This window comes from Phodopus roborovskii, unplaced genomic scaffold (assembly GCF_943737965.1).
Source record: "Phodopus roborovskii unplaced genomic scaffold, PHOROB, whole genome shotgun sequence".
Classification (NCBI taxonomy): Eukaryota; Metazoa; Chordata; class Mammalia; order Rodentia; family Cricetidae; genus Phodopus; species Phodopus roborovskii.
Window position 1 is genome coordinate 19293187 of NW_026126567.1, and position 11814 is coordinate 19305000.

At 39.9% G+C, this 11814-nt stretch overlaps 1 protein-coding gene across 2 annotated transcripts in view; it reads right to left on the bottom strand.

Annotated features, from left to right (window-relative positions):
- Positions 1–511: 511 nt before the first annotated feature.
- Positions 512–11814, bottom strand: part of Rrm2b (ribonucleotide reductase regulatory TP53 inducible subunit M2B) — a 28818-nt gene continuing 17515 nt past the window's right edge. For both annotated transcript variants that reach the window (XM_051202751.1, XM_051202750.1), the window contains exons 6-9: positions 11550–11683; positions 6101–6205; positions 4043–4156; positions 512–3326 (exon numbers count right to left, since the gene is read on the bottom strand). In XM_051202751.1, coding sequence (XP_051058708.1) covers positions 3174–3326; positions 4043–4156; positions 6101–6205; positions 11550–11683 — 506 coding nt within the window. In that variant the 3' untranslated portion in view covers positions 512–3173. The remainder of the gene's footprint in view (positions 3327–4042; positions 4157–6100; positions 6206–11549; positions 11684–11814) is intronic.

The window sequence follows — 11814 nt, forward strand, 5'->3', positions numbered from 1 at the left end:
TCAGAAATATCAGATTCTCCTTCAAGACCAGAGCAGTTTAAAAGGGGTCAGATCATTTAAAGAAAGGTGATGAGAAATGAAGACAATCTTGCTTCTGAGTTGTTCGCCCCAGGTTCTGCCTGAGCTGGCTGCCAACTCTGTAGGCTAGCTCACAGCATGATGCCTGACTTTACAGCTAGTGTGGCCTCAGTACAGCCACCAAAGGTTCTTCTTCACTGAGGTACCAGAGCTATCTGCTTAGCTGGGAGAAGTAACCCTGGAGAGTCCCTGAGAATGACGTAAATATATCTAAATATAAGACACACGATCCTGAATAGTGAATCATTTTTGAACATGCACATTTCTCCACGAACAAAAGATAAGGTGGCATCTGGGCATGGTGTTGCACACCTACAGCCCCAGCATTTGGGGGTCTGGAGCAGAAGGCTCAACAGAGCACCCCAGGCCAGCCTAAAGGATGAGGCGCCAACCAAAAGAAGGAAAATGAAATATAATAAAGCAGTAAGAGAAGTATGATCTGGATATTTTTAAATGAGACAACTGTAACATGTCCAAATAAAGGCATGTCTGGGAGTGGTTTACATCATAAAAATAACTGCTTATTATTGAAATTCAGCCCTGCATAAAGTGCTGGAATAAACTCATCCAAAGATTCCTTCTCGCTGTGACTCTACATGCTAAAACATGTATTTAAACTATTGTTATAACAAAGTTGTCTGTTATCTTAAGGTATAAAAGCACAGTTCTATGATATACTGAATTTCTTTGAAACACATGTGCTATATAAAAAGAGAGAGAGAGAAAAGCCATAAACTTAAATTTTCTTTACCTGTGGATTCTAAAAAGACACCAGGTAACTTCCTGATTCTTCCATATCTAAGAACCAAAATACTAGACAACAATAAATGTGAAACTTGGGGGACTGAAAGGGTATGGAATACTGAATGCAGTAATGTAACAGTGAATTGAAAATTCAGTTTTTCAGAGTTAAGACTTCTTCCAGATGCAATTTTCTTATTTCGACTATTAATATGTTATCACATGGAAGCACCTGTCACTACTTATGAGGAAGGTCTAAATTTAAATACTGTTCAGACTGTTTTCTTTCATCTGAGAGGATTAATATTTAGATGTTTTTTATGACAGTAGATTAACACCTTGAAACATACTATTCAGATACCCCAGGCTCTTAGATATTTTGATACTCTAAAGCATCATAAGCATTAATGCTGTGGTAGTATGTGATACTTTAATAAAGGAATAGGCAAAATAAATCACAGTGGATAAAATTTAAACGATGTGGCAGCTTAAAAGTCTTACAGTGGAAGGACAGTGGCTGGGATCTTGGCTAAGTTTTTCAGCCTCTCTGACCTCACCCCTCTCTCCATGTTTTAGTAATGGCTACTCTGTCATGCTTAGAAGGGCGCCAGGTAACCACATGACCAGTGGGAAGCACATGGCAAACATTTCGTTTCTGACAGCCTCTCTAACGATGGAATTATGCCCTGCCTCTCACATTCATTTAGAATTCCTAGTTTTGGTCAATCAGATAGTTGTAGAACAAATGGAATAAAAAAGCTATAGAGGGAGGAATCTCTGAATTTCAGCGCCCAGAACTTTATTTGTACTTCGTGTGTGTCGTATGAGTATGCATGTGCAAGTGTGTGTGAGTGTGTGGTGGATGAGTGCATGCTGCTTTGGTTTTTATGTAGGCGCCGCCTCCACGTTGGCGCAGCAGGAACTGAGACGGAACTAGGGTTTGGCGGGGCTCCGGCTTCCTCTTGGTGCTTCCTGGAAATGAAGAGGTGCACATGGCCCAGGTGTCCCGGCTCCTGGCCTTTCCCGCATCTTTCTTAAAGACTTCCATCTCCCTCACTGTCTTACTATGCGGCACACACAGTTCATTCCTTTGTAACATTGTAAAGAGATTTAAAAGTGTAAAGACAAACAGATGAAGTCCATCTTAAATAGCTTTCTCAGCTTGGCATAAATCTGAAATGGCCCAACAATCCCTGCCACTTCTCTCTTTTGTCCATTTCAGTCTGTATACATGACTCTGGCCAGCTTTTCCCAGGGCACTCCCGAGCTGTGCAGGGCGTCGGCAGGCTCGTGTTGAGCCTCTTCTGTACCGCACCTCCCCAGCTCTGGGCTGACGTGCATTCTAGGAAGGGATGAAGTGTACAGTATTTCCCAAATCCACTCCAAATCTCTTTTTCTATGACAAGAACTCTGGACGATCTACCAGCTCCGAGAACATGGCGTTGAGAACTGCCTGTCTACCCCGGTTCTGAACACTCCAGGGCTGCCCTGGCAATGGTTCTCTTTTTTTAATTCCAGGAGAAGAATCACTTTGCTTGCAAGGTTCACAACTGTGGCAACTTCTGGATTCTACTCCTCAAGCCTTCTACCCTAAGCAATTACGAGCTACATTCTTACTGCAGACTGAGAAATCCAGAGAGGTTGATGAGAATTATGACCTCTCTAAGGGTTTCATATTCTTATAATCTTACTGGGAGCATTAAAAATGCAAGAATCTAATGAATTCCAACTCTTCATCTAACCCAGAATCACAATCACTATGGAAAGGAGTGGACTGCATCACAATGCAATTAATCTTATGGTTAATATTAATTAGTAGTAGAGGTAACTACTCCATGAATTTGGGACTTCCGATTATAGAAATTTTACAGATAAATGCCCTGAAGTTTACAGTGATTAACTGACCTGCCAAGGTCACACAAAGAAGGAAGGGCAGCTGTCAAACTCATATCTAACTCCTCAATCCATGATCTCTTATGTGCTCAAGACAAGGGGGGGGGGAAGGGCATTTAGGTCACACTCTCATTGTCTAAATAAACGAGGTGCATTTAGATAAATCAGTTGTTTAGAATTTAGTTTTAGACTTCTTTCTATTCAAACTCGCATTCCCTTAAATGAGATACTCAAAGTTTCAGAAAGACAGAAAAATAAATCGATATTTACCAACAAGAGGTTTCTATATGGTTTTGTTAGTTTACTTCTGCTGTTGTAGCTTTGGTTTTGAGACAGATCTCTATATGCAGCCCTGACAGTCCTCAAAGTCCACCTGCCTTGGCCTCCCTTGAGTGCTGGGACTCAAGGCGTGTGCCAGCACACCCAACTTCTACGGTGTATTTCCAAATGAGGACAGGGCTCTAAAAATCTGCATCCAAGGTGAAGACATTATCTGTGGTTTCCGCCATGACTGCAAAGCGCTGATACTCAGAAACTCGTTTCTCAAAGAAATTTGTTTTCCCTTCTAACGAAATGTTTTCCATAAAATCAAATGGATTTTCTGCCTGAAAGACCTGGAAGGAAAAGAAATGTCATTAGATATTCTGAAGAATCCAAGTGACAAACACCAGAGGGCAGGGCTCCCAGTCCAACTGCAGAAACGCACACCCCTGTAAGGCACCGAGGGTCTCCAATGGCTGCCCACGATTTCATTTTAAGTTTCTAAGGGGTTCGGCAAAATCTTTATTTACTTGCCTAGCAGAGAGGCCACGTAGTACAGGCTCACCCACAAACATGCAATCCTCCCACCTTAGAACTGTTAGAATTACAGACGAACGTCACATATCCAACTTACCACTGGTGTTTCGAAAGAAGAGTGGTATATTACAAAGGATTTCAGTAAAATAAACTTTAGAGACCTTACTTGCCTACAACACTATTGCTTGTGTGGTAGTTTGCATGAGAGTGGGTCCCAGAGGCTCCTATCCAATGTTTGGTTTCGTGCTGGTGAGCCATGTAGAAAGGACTAGGAGGTGTGGCCCTATTGGAGGAGGGGCGTCACTGAGGGTGTGTTCAAGCAGTTGCTCATGCTCTGTGCCATGCCTGCCTGCCTTCCACTGTACTCCCTTCCAGGACGGCCATGGCTCACCCTCTGAAGCTGTAAGTCAGCCCCCAAATAAGTGCTTTCTTTTTTTTTCATAAGTGGCCTTGGGCATGGTGTCTCTTCACAGCAACGGGACAGTAACAAAGACAGGTAGTAATATGTCATGTCTTAAAACACTTTATTTACCTTTGAGAATCCAAGTTCTACAAGTAATCTGTCAGCTACAAACTCAATATACTGCTTCATCAAAACACAGTTCATTCCAATGAGGCCAACAGGCAGGGCTTCTGTTAAAAACTCCTGGAATGCAAACAAAATCAGAATAAGGTACAAAAACATAACAATAAGTAAGTACAGATTCCTAAATATGGAGTATTATGGTTTGAATTTGGAATGTCCTGCACAGGCTCATGTATTTGAACACTTGGTCCCTACCTGGTACCACTGTTTGGAAGGTCATGGAACCCTCTAGAGCTGAGAGGTGGTGGGCAGAAATAGGTCCCTGGGCATGAACTTTGATGAACTTTTTCCCATCCAACTCTACTCTCTGATCTGTCAAAATTAGAACAAGCTGTGCTTTAAGCTCCTGCTAGAACCTTCCAGTCTGTGAGAGACTGTACCTTCTGAGCCGTGAACAGTTTCCCACAGAGAAGATGACAAACACAGAGGAGTTTAGTTTTCTTCATATTCTAGACACTAATTTTGCTAAAGGCAAGTATGCCAGGATAAATTTAACAAGATAAATGATGGTCATTTGTTTACAAATGTTTGGGATATTACTAATTATAGGACTTCACTTTCTCAGGGGGCCAAAATTAAATAGAAAATAGCAAATGCCTGGATCTTTTAAAGTAGTATGCATAGGACCTGACTCCTAGATTTCCTCAACAAAGAAAACTTCTTCAAAGCAGGACCACAAAAGTGAGCCAGAAGAAGACATCAGTTACAGACAGTATGAGAATAGACAGACATGGATCTGGATGTTGGGAGATACAATGAAATCCAACTATGCTGAAAAACATGGTAAAGTGTTGAAAGAGGAAAAATAAAAGCATATTAAGCATGAAATTCATTCTCAAGATGGTTAAAAAAAAAAAAGATGCCAAAATGCACACGCCTTCCTTCTCACAGTGTGAAAAGCATGCTGTGACCTACACACTGTTCAAAAACAAGTCAAGCAAAGTTCATTTTTGAGTTAGTTCCTTAGAGTGATAAAAATACATTTTGTGTAGACTGTCAGGCTGCTTCTAGTCACAAGCCTTTACATGCCATAGATTAAGTTTTACTCTAGTGAATCATTTTGAGAATGTTTGGTTTGTGCTTCAGCTAGGCAGTTATTGAAATGATAAAACAAAAGTTACCATTCCTCTCTAGTAGTTAAAAATATAAAACTAAGAAGCTATAATAATTAAAATGTTTATTATGGAATCAGATTTAAAAGATAAATTAAATATAGTTTAACTAATTTAAATTATGTACAGCTATATAATTATATGAATATATAATTTAAATTAATTAATTTAAAACAAAAATATAGCCAGGTATACAGAAAACCCTGATAAATAATAAAGACTGACTTCTAATCAAATTATAAACTGAGGTAACAATTTCAGTACATTATGTGTCAGTAGTGCTGTAGTTTGAATAAGAACAGCCTATATAGGCTCATACACACATACACACACACACACACACACACACACACATTTGGTTCCTAGTTGGTGGTATTTTGTCACAGCAATGGAAAAGTAACAAAGAGAACTGTCAAATTGGACCACAAGAATTTGTTGGTATTGACATACAAATTACAACTTACTAGTCAAATGCTTCAGGGCACAGTGGTACAGTGCCAAGAGGACTGGACAGAAGGACTGCATTAGCCCGAGAGTTCAAGACTAGTGTACACTGTAGCATAAGGCACTATTTCCAAACAGATTTTAGAAACAAACTACAGGGACTGGAGAGACTGTTCAATAGCTAAAAACACTGGCTGCTGCTCCCAAGAACCTGGGTGTCCTTCCTAGCTCCCACAAGGTACCTCACAACCATATGCAAGTCCGTTTCCAGGAGATCTGTGGTCAGTTTCTGGACTCTGTGGGCAGCAGGCAAGCAAGTGGGGCATAGATACACATGCAGGCAACACATCCATGCACATAAAATAAAATAAAAATAAAGCAAAAAAAATACAAAATAGAATGTGATCGATCACAGGATGCGATAACTGCATTCTAGCCCTGCACTTACCTGCTCAATTTTAACAGCATCAACAATGATCTCCCTGACCCTTTCTTCCGAAGGCGTATTTACCAAGTACCGAAACATCAGGCAAGCGAAGTCACAATGAAGCCCCTAAAACAGAAGACAGGTGCTACTGTCAAACAGCTTCAATTAGCCACTGGCACACAATGTGTCATCATGCTGCATGAAGTAGGAATGGAATTCCCTGGGGATGAAAAGGTTAACAGAGCCAGGAGACTCTCTCCTCCAAACTGCACTGGATGTCAAGTCCATAATTTACAATAGAAACTTTCAGTGATAGTAAATCTTAGTTTACTAACATTTTATAATACCAAACCAGAATTTTTTGTAACAAAAGCATCTTGGAAAGGAAAATAATGTAAGAAGAGACAACATGAAAACTGACTAATTTTTAAATGTCAAATATTAAAGAATGATTGAAAAATAGTCATCAACTATGGTGATAAATCTTGGTTGCCAATTTGATGGGATAGAGAATCGCCATAGAAACAAATCATGAGATGTCTATGATTTTCCTATATTAGACTGACAGAGGTGGGAAGATCCACCCCTAAATGCAGGTGATACCATTCTATAGGCTAGGGGCCTGGACTGAATAAAACGCAGAAAGTGGGTTGAGCACCAGCACTCATCACACTGCTTTACAACCGGGATGCAGTGGACCAGCTGTGCTGCCAACGCCTCCCCTGCCATAATGGACTGTGTCCTCTTGACCTACGCACTAAAACAACTCCACCCTTCCTTCCTCCCTAAGCTGTTTATTGTCAGGGATTTTATCACAGCCACAAGAAAAGTAGCCAATACAGCAGCATTTAAAGAGCAATGGAACTCACTCAGAGAGACTTCATAAAGACAGTGTTCAGATTAAGTAACAGTTAAGAGAAAGGCGAACTTCGTACAATGCAAATGGAAAAGCAGGGTGCACACCACCTGAAGTCATAGCAAATATCTCAACCACAGAAGAAAACAAACGTAGGAAACAGCCTTGGGCACGAATCGGTCATGCAGACACATGAATACTAAACAGCTGCAGAACAAATCAATGAGAGATGGCCTGTACTCAGGACTCCAAATCAGAGCAGGTGATAACAAGCTGAAAATAAAAAAAAAAAAAAAAAAAAAACCAGAAGGGAATTTTCACAAATTCACAACAGGAAAAGAAAACATGACAACATAGAGGAAGATGATAGATTTATCAACAATATTAATTTTTAAAATATGATGCCAAGATACACTCAATATTTTTAAGCTACAAGGAAAGAAATAACTTTGTAAGTGACCAAGGAAGAAGAAGGAATACTCATAACAAAAGCATACAACTCAGAATTACTTAGGTTTCACTAAGTAAAACAACAAAAGGCCAAATACTCAGATAAGATACTTCACATCATTGCATTTCAAGGATTATCTACCAAATTATGCTCTGGTAAAATAATCTGGATAAACAAATAAAACCCATACCCTCTGAAAGGCTAACCTTTGGGACTGTACTAGCTATTTTCCCCACAGTGACTGAGGAGAATGCTTGGATTAGCAAAGGTAGAATGAGAGACGTAAGGTGTACGGTTTTTCCTCCCACCATTGGTCTGGTCCCGCCGCCGCGCCAGCCCCAATTAATACACTGAGACTCTGTATTTGATATAATTTTGTTGGCCCATTACTTGTTTCTTATCGGCTAGCTCTGTCTTAAGTATTAACCCATTTCTAATATTTCCACGTGGTCTTCTTACCGGGGAAAGGGGCCAGCGTCTCCTCTCCCCAGTCTCTCCATCTTGACCCTTCCTTACTACTTCCTCTTTTCTTCTTGTTTCCTAGTCCCTCCTATCTTCATTTCCTATTGGCCAACAGTGTTTTATTCATTAACTAGTATGAGAAACATATATACATAATGCCATGTCCCATCAGAGAGATGTTAAATGTTGATTAGAACTGGCAGCTAGCTAACTACTACAGAGACCAGCAAATAAAAGGTAAGCATAATCGTCAGATCAATAAATGAATAAAATTAACTTTCAATTTAAGCAATTACAATCAAACTCCTGAGATTTTTTTTTAATCCAAAAACTACTCTGTTAGGACATTTTTAAAATGAACATTTTGAGATGTGTTTTACCAATTATTAAAACATATCAGTGAAGTACAGGATTCTAATCTACGATACCAGAGAGGTTGAGGCTAGAGAATCAGAAGATTGAGACCTTCCTGAGCTGCAGAACATGTTCAGTGTCAACCTACACAACTCTGTAAGATCGTACCTCAAAACAAAGAGAAGGGGAAATAGCTCAATGGTAGAATGCTTGCTAGCATGCTTGAGGTCCTGGGGTTTACTGTTCCTCAACATAGGATAGAACAGGTGTGGTGGCTCACACCTGTGACTCTAGCAGTCGGGGTACAGGTAAAAGGATCAGAGAAATCAAGGTTATCCTCTGCCGAACAGTGAGTCTGAGAGACATGAAACCCCTGTCTTTAAAATCATCAGGGCTAGCAAGATGACTCAATGGGTGAAGGCTTTGCTGCCAAACCTGGAACCAGCATGGTAGGAGTGATCCAACTCCTACAAGGTGTCCTCTGACTTCCACATGGAGGAGCCACCCAGGCAGGCAGGCAGGCAGGCAGACACACACACACACACACACACACACACACACACACACACACACACAAATACATGCAATACATTTATTCAAATAAAGGACAATTTGAGAAAATGTTTAAAATAGGTGCAACAAAATTAAAATTGCATGTTATAATCACACACACACACACACACACACACACACAAAGTTCAGTAAACAATGTTAAAAGAGGTCAATTAAACCAAGCATTGTGGTATACTCTTTTAACCCCAGCACTCAGGAGGCAGAGACAGGTGAATCTCTGAGTTCAAGGTCAGCCTGGTCTACAGAGTGAGTTCTTGCATAGCCAGGGCTACATAGGAAAACCCTGTCTCAAAAACAATAATAATAAAAGATGCCAACCAATTATTGTGTGTTAGGAATATCCCAATAACCATGGCAAATATGAATCTTCCTTTAAGGCTTACAGAATACCATAAAATGGCCTTAAATATCAACAGTACTTAAGCAAGAAAAATATAAACATCACAACTGGAATAAAGGCAAAAGACAAGAGGCAGCTACAGAAAATATATGAATAACTAACATAATTGTGAGAAAGAGCTCAACACCAGCAATAAACAAATGAAAATAAGTACAATAACAAAGTGACAACTTATCTATCAGATTTGTTAATCATTTAGCAAATTAATCTCAGCTTGTGTACGGTGAGAAAATGTTCATGCTTGGCTAAGTGGGGCTGGAAACCGCTGTAAAATTCCTGGGAAGAACCCTGAGAGTGAGTATAAAGGACCTGCTAATTCTTCTTTGTAATCGAATGTAAAAAAAAATTTAACGCTAACATGCCAAGTTTCACTTTATTAAAGCATAGCAACCTGGCATGGTGGTGAATTCTTTTAACCCCAGCACTCAGGAGGCAAAGGCATGCAGATCACTTGTGAGTTCAAGGCCAGCCTGGTCTACATAGCAAATTTCAAGCCAGTTGGGGTTATATGATAAGATAGTGTCTCAAAAAGATTAAAAGCTAAACAAAAATCCGGGAAACCAATCTTTAATTAGGTTGAAATAAATGATACATTCATTCACCAGAATGAGACTTAGTTAAAGCTACCTTTAGTGACAGTAACCTAAAGAAGCATGCTGATTACTGTAGAGCTGGGATTGCTGGCTGAGGTAGCAGTAGATTAAGGCGCAGCTACTGTGCCAAAGTTAAAACAACATGTGAGATCCTATCTCTAACAAACAAAAGAACATAAAAACTACAAATTATAAAAATATGATATATACATGAGGAGGTGCTAGAGAAAGAGAAACCAAGATTTAAAGGTAGAAAAGTCTATAAGGGAGTACAATAAGTAAACATTACCTCTGAGTTTGTTGACCTTTTTGCTAAATTAAGGCATTTATTGTCTAAGTTATTAGAAAGTTAAAGACATCAAATAGAAGAATATAATTATAGGAAGCATTTGTGCACTTAAAAAAAAATACTTTCACAGGGCTGGAGAGATAGCTCAGTGGTTAAGAGCACTGACTGCTCTTCCAGAGGATCTGGGTTCAATTCCCAGCACCCACACGGCGGCTCACAACTGTCTGTAACTCCAGTTCCAGGGGATCTGTCACTTTCACACCAATGAACATAAAATGAACTTAAATAAATTATAAAAAACAAAATATATTATGTGAAATATATACTAATAAAGTTTTTTTAAAAAAATATTTTTCACAGGGCTGGAGAATTAGCACAGGAGTTTAAGAACACTGGCTCTTTAAAGGGAGTGGCAGTTTTGTCTCCTGGCATCCACACAGTGGCCCACAACCATCAAAACTTCCAGTACCAGGGGCTCCAGCACTCTCTTCTGAACTCCAAAGGCACCAGGCATGCAGATGGTACACTCTATACATGTAGGTGAAACATCCACACACATAAACAATAAGTCTTTAAGACATTTACTTTTCAATCATACTGTCTCCTTTCATTCTAATGACCCCTGTTAGAGTTTATACCTGAAGAAGTGGAGGTTCAGAGAAGTACTGGAGAGGGTTACTTAGGAAGACAGAAGCTGAGGAGCCTGGGTTAGTGTGGACTAATATGAACTGGATGGCTATCTCAGACTAAACACTGAAGTAAGTGGAAGTAAGAGTAGTCTCTATGCTGAAGAGCTTAGAGTCTAACAAAGCGTGGAGATGCATGTGATTCATAAAAGAAGTGGTGGTCAGTCTTACCTAGTGGGATCAGGAATGCTGAGCTGCCTCTTTTGAAAAAGTGATCAACAGGTGAAAAACTAAGTAAAACTGGGAGGGAAAAACGAAAAGGTATAGGGAGAGCAAGACAAGGCTCAGTTATAGCTTGATGTGGCAGGGAGAGAAAGAAGCAACTTAAAGTGGCTCCCAGCATGTCAGGGTTGTGACAGTGAGATGAAATCAAGCAGAAATCGAGCAGCACACATTTGGACGATGATAATGAATCTTGATTTTTGAGATACATGTGGAGGCTACCAGAGAAAACACATAGCACACACTTGAATATAGGTTTGGAACTCAGGGAAGAGCATCTGGAATACAGATAAAGCTTGAGAAGCTGTTTAGATGGTGGCTGATTCCACAAGAACAAATAAAATCAACCAGGAAGTCACAAACAATGAGGCCAAGGCGGGAACCTAGAAGTCCATTCATATTTAAGGATAAGTAGAGACTAAGGAGGAATGGCAGGAGATGTGAAAGGAAAATGAACTCTCACAGGCCAAGAAAGAAGTGAATTCCTACTTCCTTTTCATTATCAGAATACCTGTGTCACAGTATGCATCTTCCCCAGGGGAAAGAAATACGGTCAGAGATCACACAAACACTTCCTTCCTTACTTCATCCCTGCTGATCAGCTCATTTGAAAAAGTGAGTCCTGGCATGAGGCCTCTCTTCTTCAGCCAGAATATAGCAGCAAACGACCCGGAGAAGAAAACGCCTTCTACGGCAGCAAAGGCCACCACTCTTTCCCCTACAAGACAAAACAGTTCCATTTTCTAACTAGATGCTGCAGACATATGTAAGTTCACAAATACACGGGGCCTTTTTTTTTTTTTTTTATTGTTGTTGTTGGGGTTTTTTTTGTTTTGTTTTGTTTTTTGT